Source organism: Hibiscus syriacus, unplaced genomic scaffold (genome assembly GCF_006381635.1).
Source record: "Hibiscus syriacus cultivar Baekdansim isolate YM2019G1 unplaced genomic scaffold, ASM638163v2 tig00110847_pilon, whole genome shotgun sequence".
Lineage (NCBI taxonomy): Eukaryota > Viridiplantae > Streptophyta > Magnoliopsida > Malvales > Malvaceae > Hibiscus > Hibiscus syriacus.
Window position 1 is genome coordinate 419,467 of NW_024062888.1, and position 22,960 is coordinate 442,426.

Genomic DNA, 22,960 nt, shown 5'->3' on the forward strand with positions numbered 1-22,960 from the left:
TTAAATCTATTTATCTTTTCAATTTTGTAAAACAATTATATAAATTTTATGAATTTAATTTTTTTAAAGAAAATATATAAATTAATTATAGTAATATTATAGTAAAATTTAACTTGTTAAAAAAATAAATATATAATAAGGACAAATTTATAAAATATACATTACAATAATTTTTTATTCTTTTAACCAAACAGTGTAATCTTATATTCCTGCTAAATGAATCAAACATAAAATATAACATTCTCAATAATCTTATTCCGATTAGTAATTATATTCTTACTAAACAAACCATAAAAGATGTTATTCTACTTCACGATTCTCTCTCTTTTTTCATGCTCATTCAATTTCATTCAAAACCCAGAATCCTTTTTATTTAATTTGAGATATTTATCAATTTAATTTAAACACATCCAAAAAGGAGCAAAAAAGGAAACCATTATGTGTTTCGATTCCACTGCCATTTCTAGAAATTTGTTTGTTCCAAATGGGGGTGTCTATTATTAGGCATCAATAATCATAAAAAAAACAAAGGTTTTATTTTTATTTTCTCTGTAAAGTTCTCAACTTTCTTCTTCTCTGGTAAGAAAGATGAAACGTCGAGAATAAATTCACAAAAAGCTAAATTCCCATTTCTTCTGATTATCAGTATTCTTTTTTGCTAAGAAAAAGAGATTTTATTGGTGGGTTTTGGGTTTTGCTCCAATGGCTACAGTTGTTGACAATTCAGGTGAAGCAGTGGATTCTGTTGAAAACAACGATTTGGTCGTGGAACTGGAAACAGCCAAATCAGAATCAAAGGATTTCAATGTGGAAAATCTGGTTGATATGTTTACAAAGTTGAATCCTTTGGCCAAAGAATTTTTCCCGTCATCTTATTATCATGATCAGACCCAAAAAACAGATAATTTTAATCAGATTCCTGTTAACAAGCAATCAGCTGGGAATGAGAATTTCTCCAACAAAAGGGTAATTTCTTCCCACTTACCACTTACATTTTCTAATGGCATTCTTGCTTACTTCTTTTTTTTGTTTTGGATCATGGGTGTTTGCTAATTTTCAGTTTTTTTTTCATTTTTGTTTGTTTTTCTCGTGGGAAATTATTGATGATATGAATTTGATTGTATAGATAAATGGGGGTTTTACTATTTGTTCTGTAATCCTAATGGTTAAATTGGCAGTTTGTTTCCTGTTCATATGTTTATTCAAGTCTGCATTTTGAATTGGTTTCTGATATTTCTTCCCCTTATGATTGAAAAACTGTATTGCTGGAATTTATGACTCCAAGAGCTTTAATAAACCTAATTATCGTCTAATCATTAATTTGATTGACTTGTTGGAACTTGGATGCATTTGGATTTGGTTGCTCCCTCTACTTGTCGTCATATGCGATATTATGCTGAATATCGAGTTATCGACACATGAATGTCTTATATTTGTTTATAATTTTACATTGGTTAAATTTGGTAAATGATTATAGTTGTGTTTTCAGGGTAAAAATAAATTCAACCGGGGTAGAAGGCTTAATGGTAGAGGTTTTCGAGCTCAAAGAGATGATGGCATCAAGAGAACAGTCTATGTTTCCGATATTGATCTGACTGTAAGTTCAAACAACAATATGGTCTAGTGATTTTCTTTTTGTTGTTTTATTCTGATTTGGATAGCTCACTTGTGAAATTCATTTCCTTCTTTGTGTTAGATTACCGAAGAGCAACTTGCTGGCTTATTTAGTTATTATGGACAAGTAAGTTATAGTGATGGCTTTAAACTTGTAATTTCACTTACAATTGGCTAATGGAGTATTGTAGCGTAACTTCATTCTTTAAAGCTTTATCATGTCTTTCTATAGTGCTCTCTCTCTCTCTCTCTTGCTGCGGTATGCACAAGACTTGAGCTCTCCCTTTTTTTCTTCGTTTTTCAATCATGGATTTATTTCATATTTTTGGTCGGTATCTCCACTTTGCTTGAGTTTAAAAAGGCGACGTTATTACTGTAAATATGATAGCTTATGTGACAACTTATTATATATATGGCATTTCTCAAGTGGTTTGGGAATTTATTATTGAAGGTTGTTGATTGCCGAGTTTGTGGTGATCCGCAGTCAGTTCTTCGCTTTGCATTTGTGGAATTTGCAGATGAAGGCAAGCAGCTTCTATGGACTGAACTTAAAAACTTTTTTTTAAAATCGATGTACATTTTTTCACGTTTTATGTGAACTTTGTTTTCACAGATGGTGCAAGAGCTGCTTTGAACATTGATGGGACAATGCTCGGGTTTTATCCCGTTAGGGTCTTGCCATCAAAAACTGCCATCCTTCCTGTGAACCCTACATTTCTCCCTAGGGTATGAATGAACTACTTTCTGGCTGTTATCTGTCTCGGTTTTGCACAAGGCTTCACTTTATCCAATACTGTTTCATCATTGTTAATTAGCTTTTCGGTTTTTTCTCTATATATTTGTTCTGAGTCTCATAGTTGATACGGGTAATAACTACAATTGCAGTCAGAAGATGAAAGAGAAATGTGTACCAGGACGGTTTACTGCACAAATATTGACAAGAAGGTAACTCCCCCATGTTTACTCATATGAATGTAGCTGAAGTAATCTGTTATCATCTCTTCATCTAGCATCTGTATTATTAATATAACTTTGTTGATCTAATCCGAACAACATTTTCACTTCAACTGAAGGTTTCTCAAGCTGAAGTGAAGAATTTCTTTGAATCAACCTGTGGTGAGGTTAGTACACTATCAAAACCTCACACCTTCTCTTGAAGAAGATTAAAGGTAGAGGGGCTTATCGTGATCATTTTATTTAATTCTCAGGTCACTTGCTTGAGGCTTTTAGGGGATCAAGTCCATTCAACTCGTATAGCTTTTGTTGAATTTGCCATGGTGAGTTGATGTTTATGGGATTCATCTCGAAATAGATTTGGAGTTGAAACTTTATTTATGATGATTTAAAAACTATGTTTCTGGCTTTGGTTTAGTATATTTCATATGTCACGGTCGACTCTTTGCAAACTGTTTGTGCAAATGATTAAGTGACGTCTGTATCAAAACACGAGCTCTTCTTGGAACAAGTTTTCGATATATATATTGATCTATGAATGCCATTGACATATATAACCATGCTTTTTTTATTAACTCCTTTTATGTTTCTTTATATTCGGATTTTCAAAAAAAAAAAAAATTATATTCGGTGTTGAAACCTTGTCCCAACCATATGACTGAGTTCACAACCTTTATAATTCAGCTATTCCACATGTAATATCGATGTCGGGTTTTAAGTATGCAATTGCGAGACAGTTGATTTTATGTTTGTTCGATCAATGTTTTCTTTTTTTCCTTGAACCTCTTTGACTTTTCCACGGACCAGCTAAATTTAGGAAAGGATTTCTGTCTTCTTTGATTTTCTTACTGATTTTATGCTGTCATCGATGATGATTCGACAAGGTATTTACGTTCTTTTTGCTTACAAAGGATGTATGTGAGTCGAATGACTTCTTCCGTATTTCATTCAAATGTTGCATATCGTTACCATAAATGTCTATTCGTTTGATTATTCGTTTACCATTGAACTTTTTTACCATATTATGGCTTGGTTGTAACTACGACAAGTAACTATCCATCTACTTTTGCATTAAATCTGTTGTACATGCTTGAATCATCACCGGCAGAAAGCAACGTCGTTGTACTCGCACTTTTACATATATAATACGCAATAAGATTTAGTGTGCTAATGAAAATACTTTTACTTGTTTCCGCAATTACTAGTATTTCCTGCATGATGTTTTGTGCCTTGAATCGGACCGATAATTTTCTTCCGTTTTGTCGACAGGCGGAAAGTGCCATACTTGCACTGAATTGTAGTGGTATGGTGCTAGGAACTCAGCCTATCAGGTGTGTCCCCGAATTGCTTCCCCCTAAATTGTTGCTTTCGTTTCCATGTCCGTCGTCGATTAAAAGCTTAACCCTACTGCGTTTAAATTCCGAACTTTCAGGGTAAGTCCTTCAAAGACACCGGTGAGGCCGCGAGTTACTCGTCCGACATTGCATTAACTGATCAACCGAGTTCGGTGACTTCCAAATGGTGAGAAACTTTGTTGTGTTGAAGGGATGTTGAAACTGTCCTTTATCTGTTGCAGTATTTAATTTCATCTTTGAAAGATTTCGATCATGCTTTGGATTGAAGCGACTTTGAGGGAAATGTTCTTTTTTCCCTTTCTTTTTAGATCCTTTCATGCCTTCTTTAGTTTTCTTGCATTGTCTGATCAACCAAGCATTTTAAGATCCGACCCGACTTTGAGGGATCGATCCAAATTTTTTCAGTATGCTCTCAAAAATCTACCTAGGCATCTACGCAAAGGGATCGATCATTTTTCACAAAAGGTCGGTCATTTTTTTTTCTGAAAATTTGCAAAAAAACAGTATGGATATTAATGAAAATAGATGAACATAGTTATAACATGCCATACATATGGAAACATCGTATCATCATGCACATATTTGAGCATGTCAATTGGATTAAAAGTCCAAATAAATAAATTTACACGAACAAAGATTTTAACGTCTCCAGTCGAATTACATGCTTGAACATCACTTAAAATAGATATCGTCATGTAATCACTTTATATTATCAAAAAAAATTCTAAATAAACATATTAATTTAAAAGATCATAACATGTAAAAATTCCAAAATACGTATTTAATCTATATGACCGTGCTTTAGTCAATATTCATGCATTAAACGTCATGCAACATTGAAAGCAACCAGAAGAAAATAAAGTCTAATGTCGAAGATGAAGTATAAGGACATTATGGGTTGAATTTTTAACTATCCCTCTCAAAATACATAGTCATTATATAATAATTTAAGATCTTATAGTCCAAATTTGATAAAAAAAAATCACTTAAAATAGAAGAGAAATTTTGAAAATAAGGAAATTAAGGATCAAAATACAAAACTGTCAAATTAATTAACTAAATTTTTAGTTTTTTCAATTTTTGAACTTTACAAATTCAAAATAAACTCGAACATAAGATTAAAGTTGGTTTGAATAATTCAAAATTTGAAAAAAAATCAATCTTTTCAAATCAAATCAAGTTTTATTCCCCTCTAATGGAAATAGGATGTAATATAAAATTTCATCATGTATTTTTATTAGTTTGAGTAATTACAAAGTTGTATATGTTTTAAATATATTAAATTATTTAATAATAAATTCTCAAACATCTCTGCAAATGTTATGCTTCAGTATAAAATTTTTAGATATAACAATTATTTCTTTAACCATTAAGTTCATTTAGTTGTTAAAAAATTATGATGTTAAATGAATTTTAAGATCTAAAAATTAAATTAAACTATATTCTTAAAAGTAGGAGATTTAATTTCTAAATATGCAGAGATTTTATAAAATTCTGCATATTTTAACCGAAATTTTGTTATAAAATATTTTAACTGACAATTAAACTAGTTAAAAATGATCTAATCATATTATATGATATAATATGAAAATTGATAAAAATCCTAAATATAATATATATAGTATATATATTTCATAAGTAATTACATAAAATAAATCCTTAAAATATAAAAAGTAATATATAACAAATTATATAAAAATATATAATACTTTAAATATAAATAGGAAAATATACCAACCGCATTACTAAACAAAGGATTTAAACTTGAAAAAGACAAAATGGGAAAAAGGAGAAGAAATAAAAAAAATATACGGTGTATAAATGTTTAAAGAAAGAAAATGATAATATAAATAAATTTGATTTTCCTTTTCTGAGAGAAAGTTCGGATTATTTAGTCTCTTTTTCAAGTCTCCAATTTCACTTCATCGAATCCCTTTCAAGATTTCAAATTTCAAGGTAAGTTTCTTTTAATCTCTCAAATGACTTATATTTACTAAAGTTTTCTTTTGTTTTGTTCGGTCATTTTTCTGGGATTAACTTCGTGTGTTTTTCTTTTAGAATTTGAATTTATCTCTTTGTTTTTCGAAAATGATTTACTTTTCCTCCTCATTTTTAGTGTTAACTGTTTTCTGGGTTGAATACTTGAATTATAGGCATTGAAATGTTTCTGAATTGAATGCACTGTGGAAAATTGGACTTAGTAACTTCATTTCTCTTACTAATCCAAAACATAGGGTTTTATATATGAATTTTTTGTCAGTAAATTCGAAATTCGGGAGCATACATTAACTGTTAATTCGAATTCCTTCGTTCAATTTTGAGCTTTTACTTGGTGGCATTTGCAGGATGCTTGGGGAATGATTTCATAAACTGACTGTTGTCTATTTCGATTAGAATTCAGTTTTTCCTATGTGCATTTAACTTCTTGTGTTGGAAAAGTTTGAATTAGGGCTTTAGATCGTGTTTGTTATCATGTGTAAGCCAAATAATCAAAACCAAATGTATAACTATTTTGGTTGGTTTTGATTTTGTAGAAATAGAACAAGCAAATTGTAAGTAGGAAAAAAAGGGAAATAAAATATTTTTTGGAGCATAACATAAATTTGAGAGAATTTTATGGGTAATACATTGGGGAGGAGAAAGCAAGTGGTGGATGAGAGGTATATGCGTCCCCAAGGGTTGTATGTTCATAACGATGTGGATGTTAATATGCTAAGAAAGCTGATACTTGAATCAAAGCTGGCTCCATGTTATCCTGGCAATGAAGAATGCTGTTATAATCTTGAAGAATGCCCAATTTGCTTTTTGGTTTGTATTTATTTTGTTTTGATTCATCTTATGTTAAAACACTCCAGTTGTAATTTCATACTCTTTCATCCTTTCGTTTTATCAATCATTGCATATTTGGAATCCTACATTGTCTACTTGTTTACTGATTCTTTGTTAAATGTTCTTCATGTCTAGTTATCTTTTAAATTTAGTTGTGATTGCATGTAATACCTTGTAATTACCTCAATATGATATTTCCCTATTTTATTTTAGTATTATCCGAGTCTCAACAGATCAAGATGTTGCTTGAAAAGTATTTGCACAGGTGAACTATATGAATTTTCCAATACTTATTGATATTGCTAGTTGCATGAAATTTTGACGGATTTTATTTGCACTAGAGTGTTTTCTGCATATGAAGAATCCAAATTCAACCCGCGCCCTACCCAATATCCTTCCAAATAATGAAATTTACAGTAGAGCTTTTCAGTTTGATTTTTTCCATGTAATTGTATTCCAATGTTTGCATTCCTCGACATTTTGAGGTGTCCCTTCTGCAAAACCTCAAACTATGTTGTGGAGTATCGAGGTGTGAAAACAAAGGAGGAAAGAGGGATTGAGGAAATTGTAAGTTCACACTTTCTTTCCAAAACAATGGAGGGTTTTAAATCCTATGATTTTCTTTAGGGAAAAAGTGAATTATATAGTTGTTTCTGCAATTTAAAATTTGCAGGAAGAACAACGTGTTATAGAAGCAAAAATTAGAATGAGGCAGCAGAAACTTCAGGATGATGAAGAGAGAACGTAGAAAAGATAAGAGTTGAGTTCTTCAAGGACCACTGTAGCACTGGGGGAAGTTCAATATTATTCAGTTGAAGGTATCAATCTATTGGGATATTTTATCATATATATTGACACTCTTCATTTCCTTTGACATTGTTCTATCTTTAAATTTATCCCATACATTTTCTTTGTTATTTGCAGCTTAATCCCCTGTTGAGGAGGAAAAAATTTCTTCTCAGGAATTGCATGTCACCTTGGTGATTCAACAACCATCACATATTAGGACAAACAGGTGGGAAGAGCTTTATTTAGCTTGTTATCCTCTATATCATTTACTGTTCATAATCATAAGTTACGAGAAAGAGATGTGCATAGGTTAGTTGTTAGTCCATATCGATGTTAATTTTTTATTCAAATCTTGGAGCTCATGTCATAATATTGGTTTGAGTATTTTCATTTCAAGTTGGCACGGTGAGGAGTAAAAGTATGTCTATGATAGATTTGTCAGAAGTGTTTCATGCAGATGATCCTCCAATCTTAATTATCTTTGATATTTGTTCTTGATTTTAAGATGGGATGATAGGACTGATAGGGTTATTGTGCAAGTGGATCTGAAGATGAATTTTTGTTGAAAGTTGTGTTGCAATGACTGTCAGTACTTAGTAGTGACCAGTTCAGCATCATCAAAGTTGTTTCTTGTTCAGCTCATGATTGAGGACTAATATCAAATGACTATTTTTTCGTCATTCACATGTGTTTTTGAGATCAAATTATTTCATTAAGTGTGTGGCATATAAGAGATATTTTGGATGAGTGCATAATGAACAAACTTAGCAAGAAGGTTGTTATCATTCACTAAGTAATTTACAACCTTTATAGAGAGAACTAAGTACACATAAAGAAGTAATCCCTAAAAATAAGTAAAATTCTTAAGAATCAATAACTAAATTAGTTCTTACTTTACAAGGCAATTCCTAGGACTAAGGTAAGAAATCTGTCCTTAATCTTAGGGATTCAAACATTCCCTTTCAAGCTGGAGTTTAGATATTTATCAAACCCAACTTGCCAATAAGTTCCTCAAACATGTTTCTGCTCAAACTTTTGGTTAACAAGTCTGCAACTTGTTGTCTAGTAGATAGGTAGGTGACAGACACTTCTCCAGAGTTAATTTTCTCTTTGATAAAGTGGTTGTCTATTTCCACATGTTTGGTGCGATCGTGGTGTACAGGATTATGAGATATGCTAACAGTTTCCTAGTTGTCACAATTCATCTATATAAGCCTATGTAGGGCACTTTTAGTTCTCCCATTACTCTTTGTACCCAGATTCATTCGCATATACCATGGGATAGTGCTTAATACTCTGCTTCTGCACTGTTACGTTCTACAATAGATTGTTTTTGCTTCCCCACGTCATAAGATTGCCCTAAACATAACTATAATAACCACTTGTAGAATGTCTATCATTAGCAGATCCTGCCCAGTCTGCATCAGTGTATACTTCCACATTCCAGTTGCTAGTTTTCTTGAAATGCAGGCCTTTACCAGAAGTCCCTTTTAGATACCTTAATATCTTGTACGTAACTTCCAGGTGCTTCTCCCTTGGAGTATGCATGTACTGATTGATAACACTCACACCGAAGGCTATGTCTGGACGAGTGTGAGATAGGTAGATAAGTCTCCCTACTAGTCATTGATATATCCCCCTGTCAACTTCTTCTCAATCATTATCAGTTCCCAATTTAAGATTAAATTCTATAGGAGTTTCGACTGGTTTGCAGCCCAACAAACTGACTTCAGATAGTAGATCAAGAACATATTTTCTTTTGGAGATGGAAATACCTGCCTTAGACCTTACTACCTCAATTCCAAGGAAGTATTTAAGATTCCCCAAGTCATTGAGTTCGAATTTTGCACTAAAAAACTCTTTTAGCTTCTCAATTTCGCTTGAATCATCTTCTGTTAATATTATATCGCCCACATAAACAATTAGGATGCAATATTTTCCACTTTCTGAGTGTTTATAAAACATGGTGTGGTCGGTTTGTCCTTGAACATAACTTCTACTGATCATAGCTTTGGCAAATCGGTTGAACCAAGCCCTTAGAGATTGCTTCAGCCCATACAAGAACTTCTTCAACTTACACAGTTTACCTTTCCTTCTTCAAACCTTGGTGGAAAATCCATGTACACTTCCTCATTTAATTCTCCATTGAGGAATGCATTTTTACATCCAATTGAGTCAATGGCCAATCCAAGTTGACCGCTAGGGATAGAAGAACACGAATGGTGTTTAACTTGGCAGTCGATGCAAACGTCTTATCGTAGTCAATAACATATATTTGTGTGAAGCCCTTAGCCATAAGCCGAGCCTTGTGTCGATCAACACTACCATCAGGTTTAAATTTTGTAGTAAATATCCATTTGCACCCATTGTCTTCTTCCCACTAGATAGATCCGAGACTTCCCAAGTTTCATTACTTTTTAGTGCCTTCATTTATTCCATCATAGCTTGCCTCCACTCATTTGATTCAAGAGCTTCTTCTATATTTTTTTGGAGTTTCTACAGAATCAACATTAGACACAAAAGTTTTGTATGACTTAAACAAGTTTTTATATGACATAAATTGAGAAATAGGGTTTTAAGTGCAACTTTTTTGCCTTTTCGAATTGTAATTGGAAGATAGATGGATATAAGAGAGTCTTCTGTTTCAGAACAGTCCTCGGTTGGGGATGAAATTGGCACTGTTGTATCAATTTTAGGAGGATGCCCCTGCCGAGAGTAAAATCGAACTTCTGGACGAATTTATGGATCCTCTGGAGCCAGTTTTTGCTGTTTTCTTGGATCAGGTAGTTGATGCTCCTTGGTAGTGTGATCAACCGTGTTAATTTTCTACTACACAGGGGAAATAGTGTCTAAATCTGGGATTACAATGGCACCTTGGTTATTAGGTTGTTTGTGGCAGTAGTGGTAGGATCAGGTGGTATAATGAGAAGGGTATTAAGGGACTCATCTTCATTGAGTGTATCCCCTGAAAATGAGATGCAAAATATGCTTCATTCTAAAAAAATGTGACGTCCCGAGAGATAAACATTCAGTGTAAGATTGGTGAATAACACTTATAGCCTTTTTTATGTGGGGAAATAACCAATTAAGACGTAAGTGTGGGCTCGAGGATCAAGTTTGGATTGATTGGGTTTATTATTATGGACAAAGGTTTTACATCCGAATATTTTTGTGGTAGATTGGGAACACGAAATAAGGGAAAAGACTTTTGGAGGGTATTTAGAGGTGTTTGGAGATTTAGAACTTTTGATGGTAGTCAGTTTATGAGATATCATGCAGTAATGATAGCCTCTCCCCACAAATTTTTAGGTACACCCATAGTGAACATGAGGGCTCGAGTTGCAATAAGTATATGTCAGTTTTTTCCTCGGAGATCCCGTTTTGTTGATGGGTGTCAGGACAAGAGCTTTGGTGAATGATTCCTTGGTAAGAGAGATAAGGACTTAGGACATAGTTAAAATATTTTCTCCTATTGTCAGTGTAGAGAGTATGATAGTAAAATTAAATTGGGTTTGAACCATTGAGTGAAAGTTTTGGATATTTTGGGTGTTTCAGATTTTTCTTTGAGAATGTAGACCCAACAGACCCTAGTGTGGTCATCAATGAAAGTTATAAACCACCTAACCCCCGTAACATTCTTCACTCGACTGGCTCCCCATAGGTCATTATGGATTAATGAAAAAGGTTGGGACTGGATATATGGTTTTAATGGGTATGGTACAAGGGTATGTATGGATAATTGACAAATCTCACACTTCAAGGAACTAACACTTTTATTTCGAAATAACAGTGGAAATTGTTTCTTCAAGTACAAGAAGTTTCGATGCCCTAGTCTACGGTGCCATACCATAATTGTGTCCTCTTTTGAAGTGGATAGAGCCAATCCTTATTGTGAACAATCTTTATTCCAAACATAGAGTTCATCGTCAACTTTAGCAGTGCCAATCATCCTCCCCGATTTTTGTTATTGTATCACACAACCAAATGCAGAAAATTTAGCAAGAACGTTTTTATCCTCGGTAAGTTTGCTAATTGAAAGTAAATTGCAGGACAAGTTTGGGACATGTAGGACTTTATTAAGAGAAAAATTCTCTGTTAGTTGTATTTTCCCACTCCAGCCACCCGTGAATAAGAGTCATCAGCTATGCGAATTCAGGACTGATCATGGCAGAGTGTATAGGTTTGACCTGTCATGTGATCCGAAGCACCCGAATCAAGTATCCAAGAGGAATGTTGAGGGCAATACCTTGGGTAGCTAGAGATCCATGAGCATTAGAAGTACCATACAACTTATGGAGGGTCTCAAGTTGGGTTTTGGTCAGGCGAACATCGAGAGCATCATCTGCAACATTAGGGATATTAGAGGATAACATTGCAGTCTTGTTATCTTTAGGTTTTTTTCAGGATAGACATGGAGTTTAAAACATTTTTCCCTTGTATGACCAACACGGTTACATTGGTTACACCATAGACAAGTTGACCATGTATCATTCCCAGCTTAATTTTTTTGGAATTGAGGTCTCTTGGAGATGAAGGAAGAAGTTTCAGCCGAATGGTGACCAAGGGTTGTCCCGATTTTAGATTATTTTACGTCTCCGATCATGAATCAGTGTTGATTTTCCTTCCTTCGAACTTCCTCAAATGCTTAACCAATGGTTGGGAGAGGAGTTCTCCCCAGTTGGGAGAGGAGTTCTCCCCAGAATACGCCCGCAGACTTCATCTAGCTCTCGGTTCAGCCTTGCTAGGAACTCATAGAGTCGTTCCTTGTTGAGATGTGTCATAAACTTGGAGTGTTCCAAGCCTTCACCCCGGTCAGTCTCATCATACATGTCGAGTTCTTGCCATAGGATCTTTAGATTGTTGTAGTAATGAGTTACTTCGAGCGTCCCTTATCGAATATCTTTTAATTTGAGTTTGATCTCAAATATTGAGAAGTGTTTCCCAAATCAGAGTAGTTCTCCTTGACTGCCTCCCACATATCTTTCGCAGTCTTGAAAAGAAGATAAGTATGGCTTATGTGGCTTTTCATCGATTTGATTAGCCAAACCATTACTATTGAGTTGTTGAGCTTCCATGTAGAATAAGTAGCTTTGGAATATGGGTAATTTAAGTATTAGCTTTGGAATAAAAATTATTTAAATACTAACTTGAATTACTTCAAGTACTAAATGTATATTTAAACCTTTTTAAAATTAGAGTATATTATAAAACTTATTACTTTACTTTCTTCTCATTCTTATTCTAGTCATTAAATTAAAAAAAAATTGCTCATTAAACTTTTAGTTTACTAGCATTTTAGTCACTTGAGTGTTAAATCATAATGGAAATGTGACATGATAACGATGTGTGCTAATGTGGACTATTTTTTATTGCAACATGAAATCCATGTGTCATCCACGCTATTTTTTCTTTTAATTTTATTTTATCTTCTTCCTCCAAAGATGAAAGTTTTACAGTTCCATCCATATGTCATGTCGGGATGGTAATTATCATTCTTTGGTGACTTCTTCAATCACTCAATATATTGATGAACTCATCATAATTGTCTTCTACCACACCATCAATTTAGATTTCACTTAAATCATTTAAAAATTCAAAAAACTCAACCTTATGCCCATAACTCATAAAACCATAAACCACTATAATCTATGATATTCACCTTCCAAACAACATGAAATAAAGTTATAAAGCTCGCTTCTTTCTTCTCCACCTCCGCGTCATTGGAACTTGGAAGATGATGCTTCATCATCGGAAAATCAAAGGGAATTTAAAACTAAGAGTTTTTCACAAAAAAGTTAAAGTTTTGGGGGGCAATTTCAACATTTTAGAAAGGAAAATGTCCACTCATAACATCGTTAAGTATTTAACGGTGGAGTGACCAAAATAGGAGTAACTCAAAAGTTCAATGAGTAAATTAAAATTTTTAAACTTAATGACCAAAATTAGAGGAGAAGAAAGTTGAATGATGAAATTTATAATTTACCCAATAAATATTAAAATATTATATTTTTGTTTGGTGTTAAATCATTAGAAGATTGTTATAATTGATATTTATTTGATGTAACAAGAGGGGCTAATATTGAGAGGTGATGTACATGTTTATCTTGATAATCAACTTTTAAGCCACATCAATGATGGGTTGGCAGTAACTAGAATTAATCCCTCAAAACACTTTATTTCTTTATTTGCCTCAGAAACCCATGTCAAATTGGATCCTCTTCTTTTCATTGAAATAATAATTAAACCCTTTCTTTCATATAATATATATATATATAATCAACCCTCTTGACACCACAACACAATCATTAAAACTATGAATTTTTTATCCTCTTTTCTCCTTATTTTACTTCTCTCCTCTCCCTCTCTTCACTCTGCTTTGCCCTTCTCAAAACCTCAAGGTCTCCCTCTCTCTCTATATATATATAATTTAGTGCGTAAATATATGATATAGTAAATAACAAGTTGTTTAACTTTAAATGGTTTGTGTTTTTAGATTTTGGGGTTGAGGAAGCTAAGGAATATTCAGCTATGGGTCATGATTACTACCAGCATGTAGTGAGATGATTAATCTTCTTTTATTTTCTCTTTTCTCTTTGTTTTGAAAAAAAAGGAAGAATGATTATTTTGTGGTGAAAATGCAGTCATTTATGGGAGCAGGTGGAGACGAAGGTGGTGCCCATGTTTTGCAAAGGAAAGAATTGCATGAAGTTCACTCGGGACCAAACCCTATCAGCAATTCAGTCCCAAAGCAAAGACGGGAAACAAAGTTGAGGAAATTATTACCTTAGCTTAATTTGCTTTGTATTTTAAAAAAAAAATACAAAATAGCTGCAAAAATGTTTTTTTATTGGGGAATTATAGATTGCTTCTAGTTAGAGAGTTTAAAAGAAAATATCACTCAAAATCCATAAAATCATTGCAAATCAATAATGGAGAAATATTATCTTGTAATGATTAATATCATCAATAAATTAATAAACCCTAGTTGTTGAGTAATATTTGTCCTTTTATGTTTTTTTATGCTACTAGTTTATGATTGATGAGGGAAGATTTTCCATATCAACTATGTAACTAAAACATTTTATATATTTACTAATGAATCTCTGTAAAATTTAATCTGAATTAGTTAACCAATAGACTGAGTATCAGCAGTTAATTAAAGAAATTCGTAAAAAATCACTTCTGAATTTTTTTTATATTTTAACATATTAACAATTAATATTCTATATGATATTCTTTTATCAAATATTTCATTAATAATACATATGTACTCAATTGATGTGGTTTGATAAATTCTACACATTGCACTTTAAATTAACTCTCAATTGGTCAAATGGATTGGGGTTTGTGAGGGTGAAAATGCTTTATCTTATGTTGAAAAAAGCAATTAAATGTACCAAAAAGCTGTTTATTTCATCTCTTGATAAAGCAAATTTGTTGTGGGAATTCAAAGCAGTACTACTACCTTGTCAAAGACCAATACTAATGATTTTGCTTGTCCCTTAGCTACAGCACAATTTAAAAAATAAAAAATAGTCATTAAACTTAATAATCAGTACAATAAAATTATGAAATAATTTTTTAATTCATAATAGATTAATGTATATAATATGTTCCACTTTTAGTATACCAAATAATAATTCTTTAATTTAGTATACCAACTGCATGAAGTTGATATTTAGAGCTTTTTTTATTATATTAGAATTTATAAAATAATTTATATATCTTAAAACAATTCTTTGTTATCCCCAAAATCAAGTGTTTTAAAGAGAAAAATATAGCCAACACCTTATGCTGAGCTAAAAAATCAATAATTTATACTTAATTAAATTACATTAAGAAAAATTATGGTTATTTTAATTTAATATAATTTATTAATCGAATCAACTAAATGACTTCAATGATAAAAGAGAATGCGCAATCTGTAAATTCCTATGTAAGACCAAGTTCGAATCCCACCACCATCCCTCTTAGTGGGCAATATGTAAATTTCTAGGTAAATCCCAATTGGGTCTTAGGTATGCCCTTGTCATGGACTGATGGAGCCATCCCTGACCTAAACTTCTATGTACAAAAAAAAGGGGCAGTGTTGTTATCGATAGGTTTTCTAGTTTGAACAACTACGTTTGTAAGGTGTATGTACATTCATTGTCAATAAACTAAGAAAGTTCTGAACAAATAATATTTTATAATTTTATTCCAAACTAATAAAAAATATAATTTATCAGACTTGTATTTTATATTCAAATATAAAAATTATTAACAAATTTTAGTTTCCTGACAATAGTAAAACAAACCAACTATATTGGCAATAGTTTCAAACATACTTTAGTGAAGTGTTTTTTTCTTTAAAAAGAAAGTTGCATTCATCCATTAAACTTTTTGACTTTCACTACTTATGTTCACGAAAAAATATGCTTCAAATATTTCATTGAAAAGACAAATTCATATAATGTGCTTTCAAATCAATATCCCCCCACCCTAAAAACTAAATGTAATGTCATAATGCATATCTTCATAATTATATTTTATTTAATGGTATTATATTTTAAAATAAGTTTAGTTATAAGTATAAAATATAATTATTTATAAGTAATATGTTGAAACATAATATAATTATCACCATAATGAGATTTAAACTGTGATAAAATACAAGACAGTCTCATACATTATTTATGTAACGTGAAATTAAATATGGATATTCAATACTAATAATCGGTTCCTCTAGATTTTTTTAAGAAATACCATATATTCAAATCTTGACATTATAAATGAAGTAAATTGAGTTGAAAGGTCACTTCGTACAATTATATTTATAATTAATAATTCATGATGTTATCCTTTACCAACTCTTACAAAAGACTATTGGTTATAGTATTATGTAACTTTTTTATTAATACATTTTTTTATTAATATGTGTTTATTGTAGGTTTTGAATAACTTTAGCCAATAATTGGAGGGTCATAACCTTTTATTAAAAATTTCAATGGACAAACTCCTTGTTGATGGTCTGATGACAATTTTTTAATTATCTGCGTGTGATATCAATAATTGTACGAAAACAATGCCTCTCAATTATTACTGGGTTTTTTAATTGTCTTAATCATCTTTGTCAAAATAATTACATAAATATAACATCATCCTCACTTCAATTATTTTCAACATATTATGATAATGGATGAATTTACGGTGTGCCACAGTACATCACTAATTAAATATTGATTTTATTAAGTAAACATTAAAAGGATAAATTATATATTTAGTACTTATATTATCATTTTTATTTCGTTTTTAGCACCTAATTTTTTTTAAAACCATTAACGACAATGTTGATATGACATGACATGTCAATTTTTTTATTTCTTTTAATTTCCTCATCTCCTTTCTATTTCTCTGTCAGTATTTTTTAATTAAATTTATTCAACCAATTAAATGGTGGCATGTGTCACTAACTATGAGGAGAAAATAAAAGAAAATAATTTTTCTCTTAGCATGATTTGAACCTACACTGTTACATGAAATGCAAAGCACTCAACCATTGTGTTAAACTAGTAATTAAATAAACGTACCACATCTTGTTAAATTAATGATTTAAAGCTTAGTCATTCAATTATAATAAAAATTTGTTTTTATTACATCAAAGTTAATAATTACTTATATCATTGTTAAATTAAAGAATAATTTTTCACTTTATTTGAAAATTAAAAATAATTAAATAATTATTTATATACTTATAGAGTTTATATTAAATTATTCTAAAATGTATATTTATTATATTATGAAATTATTTTAATTTTTTTTAACATCGGACGACATAAAAATTACAAATATGGCACAATCGTGTTAATATATTACTACGATTGTAATAAATTAAAATTGATATATATATATATCAATTTTTTAAACAGACTAAATGATTATAAACTAATATCCAAATTTACATATATTATAATTGTGATACAAGTTGAGATGTAACTGTAAAAAAGAAAATTGAGTCGAGGCCAAAGTCATGAATTAAAATAGTGGTGTTTACAGTTTATTACCCAAAAACAGTAACCCTTGAAAATTGCCTACGATTCTTTTCCTCCCACATGCAATACACATGCCCATTCCAAGCAAGTTTGAGGATAGTAACAAGGAGAGACTTACCCTTGAAATGCAGCGGAGCCCAAGCAAACTCCTCCTCCCAGCACATACCACTTCTCTGAAGGCCACAAAGCCTTAGAATGACCTCCCAAAGCTCCTTCACAAAACATCAACCAAACTGCACGTGATCCCTTGTTTCCACCTCATTACCACAGATGATGCATTTATCATCAATAACATCCTCAAAAGCCTATCACTAGTAGGCAAGCTCTCCAATATGGCCATCCACACAACAATGTTGTGCTTTGGAACATGACCATGAAACTAGACAAGCTTGTGCCAAGGGACTTTCGGCCCTTTCACCCTGATCTCTCTCCAAATCCAGTCAACTTTTCCACTACTGCTAGCAGAAGTAAAAAAATTAACGACTGAGCCACCTCCCTCGTCTTAAAGATTATCTTAAGATTCCAACAACAGTTTTAGGATGCCAATCTGCCAAAATCGACACCCCTTAGAACATAAGCCTTAATCCAGGCGACCCAAAGAGACCCCTCATTAGCCAAAATGCTTCTAATCAGCCGAAGGACAGAAGCCTTATTCCATTCTCCAATGCTCTTAACTCCCAAACTTCCCTGGAATCTTAATAAGCAAACCCGCTTCCAATTGACACGAGCATTGCTAGTAGCAACATCAGAGCCCTTCCAGAAGAACCGAGTGCACAACTGCTCGATCCTAGTAATAACAACAGCACGAGAAAGAATTAGCTGTCTACACCAATAATTAGTCAAGCTAAGCAAAACTGCTTTGATGAACTGAACTCTGCCTGCATAGCTCAAATGCCTCTCATCCAGAGATTAATATAAATTAATATTACAAATTTAGGATAAAACTTTATACCTGGACATGTAAATTAATCTCTGAATATATTTAAATTGAAGTATTAAATAAAATTTTATATAAACAGCTAAATTTTGCATATGTAAAAATAATATTAACCACATTCTTATATACCACCTATATTTAGCAATTTAATGAGTACCTCTGATCAAATCAAACCTTTTGGCTTGAATTTTGATTGATTTGGATTGAAACTAACTCTCTGCCGAAAGAAGGGTTTGAAATTAAGCAATTTTGGTATAACACTTTTGATCCTTTTAAATGGAGATGACAATACATTGATTCTTATGTTCCACTCATTCTAATATTGGTGCTTTGCTTTCTTTTCATCGATCATAACACTTTGTTTAGTTGGGCTTATGGTTGTGAAAATGGGACTGATCAAATCGATTGATTTAAAAAATTAGTGATATAATTAATTAAATTAATTAATGGAGTAACACAAATTCACTTCCTCATTTCTATTTCTGGTGTACGATGTTTGGAAGATTGTGTTAATTTCAGAGGATAATATTTGTTATCGTTATTACACCCATTCAAACAAAATTGCTTCTAAAATATTAGTTTTTTACCAAGATAGATGATCACTTATGTTTGTGTTTTGTCCATTTTTTGTCACTGATTTTGAAAAAAAACATAAGACATGGTTACTTTTGTTTTTATTTAATTAAGATATGGCCACTTTCGTTTTTATTTAATTAAGATGTGGTCAAAAATATGTGATGTGATAGTTGGTATAATCACACATTTGGTCCCCGTTATTTACATATTCTCTCAATTTGGTCGTACTTTTAAATAAATTTTAACATAAAATATATATTTCTAAATAAAAATAAAAAAAAATATTTTTAAATTAAGTTAATAATAAAATATATTTAATAAGTTAATATAAATTTTTTAAGTTAACATATATAAAATATTATGAATTTAAGTATTTATACAAAAAGATACAAAATATATACACCATGTTGTCTACTTTAGACCAAGCAATGGCTTAATTGTTGGAAACACATTTAGTTTTCTAAGTGACCAAGGTTTGAATCTTTTATGGCCCAATTTATTTTCCTTTGTTTTATTTCAATCAGAGGATGACACATGTCACTCTTTGTTTGGTGGAAATAAATATATTAAATTAAAATAAAGTTATTCCTCCAACCGACTGGTGACACATGGCATGATATATGACATCATTCGATTGCATGATTAAATTTATTTTAATTTATTAAAGTATGACTACATTGAGAGAATATGTAAATAACAATGACCAAATGTGTGATTATATCAAAATATTTAATTGTTTTTAACAATAGTTAATGTAACACCCAAATTTCAGGCTAGCAGTTTCGGGTTTACCCTTTATCCTTCTCCATTTTCTATTCGTCGGCCACTATGTCATTTTCATTACGGTCATCGTCAATCGCTATAGATAGTGGTCGTTCGGTCCCAAAATGGGATGGGTCTGTTCGTCTCTACCTCTTGAGTCTGGATCTAGTGGTTGTTTCACCAAAAAATATCCAAAAACCCTTGAATTTGGACCGAAACATTTTGACTTCGTCACTTTCAATCTCAAACTCGAGGACTTCAGAGTAACGTCCAACAAAATGAAGGTCGAATTCGAACTCATGACGTCGAGGCGAAGTGAGCCATCCTATTTTGGGACCAAACGACCACCATCTATAGTGATCAATGGTGGTCAGTAATGGTATCCATCCACCTTTTATTTTTATTTTATTTTTTAATTACTTTATATTAAATAATAAAAAAATCAGCAGTTAGGGAGAAAATGACGGAGTGAGCAAAATGATTCAATTTATAAAGTTCAGTGAGCAAATTAGAAAAATTAAAAGTTCGGTTAGCAAAATAGGAGAGAGAGTAAAGAAGAGTGAGGAACAATGTAATTTACCCTAGTTTTAAATAAGGGTAAAGTAGACAAATAGTCTCTCGACTATATGGTACTATTTTAGTAAGTTCAACTATTATTGAAAGTTATAAAATGATCATTTGATTATAGATTCTTGTTTTGTTAAGTCCCTCGACTATTAAAAGTTACAAAATAGTCACTTGACTATTCATTATGTTACAAAACTTGTCCTTTTCAGTTAAAATATTTGTGGTTGTCTAAGTTTGATGTTAACATGATGATTGAGTTATGATAGTCGTTTGAGATTTTGGAATCATATTTTATCATATCACAACCAGTAGGTTAACGTTCACCTCATAATACCGTCAAATTTTTAACAAAAAATGGCGAGTTTGGAACATAATGAATAGTTTGGTGACCATTTTATAACTTTTAGTAGTCTAAGGACTTAACAAAGCAACAATCTCCAGTTGGAGGATTATTTTATAATTTTTTTAATAGTTAAGAGACTTAATAAAATTGTACTCTATAGTTAGAGGACCATGTATATTTTATCCTTTTTTAATATTATATATTCATAGTGGTGAATTTGGTAATATATGTCTTCATTTTATTTTATTTTTAGTTTTGTTGTTACTTTTAAAAAGATATTTACTAGATATCTAAATATTAAATATTTTAACTCTTTAATTTAAGGAAGACTTCTTATACAATATTTCAATTATTCAAATCACTCGAATTTCTAAATTAGAGAATAATATGTATTTGAATTTAATATTTTTAGCTATTATAATATGAAGTATATCAAATAAACTAAAGTTCAATTATAATATAAAGAATAACAAACAACAAAAATTATGTATGTATGTATGTATGCATGTATCGATAATTATAATTTTGAGGAACATGAGTGATACAAGGTCAAATCTTTGTCAATAATTTTAACTTTTTTTTATTAAAACCATCAAACTTCTTACTTTAATTATGACTTTATTGATAATATATATTTATATTAATATTTAATTTACTGTTTGAGTTTAGAGTCATAGGTTAATTGAACACTATTTCAGTTAAAAATTTATTAAATTATCTTTAACATTATAATACATATTATTTTAATAGTATTTTTATACATATTTGTCGCAACCGTCTTTCGGGTGTATCCGAAATTTGGCTTCGACTTAAATAAATGGGTTAGAGCCGCCACCGACCATTTAAAAAATATTTAGGTTGATCGGACATCATCTTACCTGATATGCGTTTTACTATAAATATGTCAGATTTAGGAGTCGATTATAGTCAATGAAGGATTAACACCATTGAACTGCCCTTTCGGTATCATTTTAATTTGTCGGTTATCTTAATTGTGAAAATTAAAATTAAAATTAAAAGATTCAATTCAAATTACTTACCTTTGATTGGTTAAAGTTGCCCCTAAAAAGTCAAAAAAATATTAAAGGGTAAAAAATAATAAAAATAAATAATAATAATAATAATAATAATAAACAAAAAGAGAAAAAATAAAAATAAAAATAAGAAAATATTAAAATTTAAAAAACGAAAAAAATGTTAAATTTTGAAAGGAAAAAAAGAAAAAAATGTTAAGAGAAAGGAAAAAATGTTAATAAAATACCAAATAGAAAAATAAATAAATAAGTAAATAGATAAAAAAAAGAAATAAAAAATCAAATTGAGCTAAATTGAAATTTATGGATCTAATTGATACTTGAAAATGAGCTGCCAAAAAAACAAAAGGTTAGGGGACTAAATTGCAAAATGTAATAAATTTAAACAGGGATTAAATTGAAAAATTTGAAATTCCAGAGCCAATTTACAATAGGTGACCAAAATGAATTATGCTTCAAAACTACAGGGACTGCGAAAATGATTTAACTATTTTCTAATTACAATGTGGTCTCTCCCCTGTAAATAGCCCAAAACCTAAAAAATCATTTTATCCCCATTCCAAAAAAAATCCAAAACTCTCTCAACATTTCCCATAACCGGTCGAAAACCGATCACCCACCGCCTGATCCGCCGCTCCGGCCATCGAAAGATCTAAACTCCACCAAAATGTTCTTCCCAACCCAGTGAGCCCGAATCTGAGGCTAAATCCCACAAAAAAGCCCATAAAAGTGTATATTTACGCCCAAAGTTTCGGGGTTTTACCTCTACCGATGGTGACTTTCCAACTTTTTGGTAGTTGTTCCTCATTTGATCCAACGCCAGTGTTCACCTTCCCAACCTAGTGAGCCCGAATCCGAGGCTAAATCCCACAAAAAAGCCCAGAAAAGTGTATATCTACGCCCAAAGTTTCGGGTTTTTACCTCTACCAATGATGATTTCCTAACTTTCTGGTAGTTGTTCCTCCTTTGATCCAACGCTAGTGTTCACCTTGCTTTTTCCGATGATTATATTTTTTTGTATGCTTGTGATGTGGTTCAATTTTTGTGGTATGCTTTCGATTTTTCGTATCCTTGGTTGTTGTGTTGTTTTTTTTGTATATTTGTTGGGTATTTGGCTCTGATCCTTGATTGTTTCTCTCAGTGTTAATTGAAGTATTTATAACCCCCTT

The 22,960-nt window shown here is 31.4% G+C and overlaps 2 protein-coding genes across 2 annotated transcripts; one reads left to right on the plus strand and one right to left on the minus strand.

The window, feature by feature from the left end:
• The first annotated feature begins 504 nt into the window (after positions 1–504).
• LOC120143458 (polyadenylate-binding protein-interacting protein 9-like) lies at positions 505–22,582 on the plus strand. Its single transcript, XM_039157776.1, has 13 exons — positions 505–966; positions 1,490–1,597; positions 1,697–1,741; positions 2,066–2,138; positions 2,228–2,340; positions 2,500–2,559; positions 2,688–2,735; positions 2,823–2,891; positions 3,838–3,899; positions 4,001–4,124; positions 15,588–15,595; positions 21,786–21,792; positions 22,571–22,582. Exons 1-10 carry the CDS (start codon positions 703–705, stop codon positions 4,056–4,058), a joined length of 900 nt encoding a protein of 299 aa, XP_039013707.1. The 5' UTR covers positions 505–702; the 3' UTR covers positions 4,059–4,124; positions 15,588–15,595; positions 21,786–21,792; positions 22,571–22,582.
• Positions 8,901–12,370, minus strand: LOC120143359. The gene is made up of 4 exons (XM_039157701.1): positions 12,247–12,370; positions 11,788–11,883; positions 9,317–9,433; positions 8,901–9,124 (listed from the first exon to the last, which is right to left on the minus strand). The coding sequence occupies exons 1-4, from the start codon at positions 12,368–12,370 to the stop codon at positions 8,901–8,903; spliced, it is 561 nt and encodes a 186-aa protein (XP_039013632.1).
• Positions 22,583–22,960: the final 378 nt, after the last annotated feature.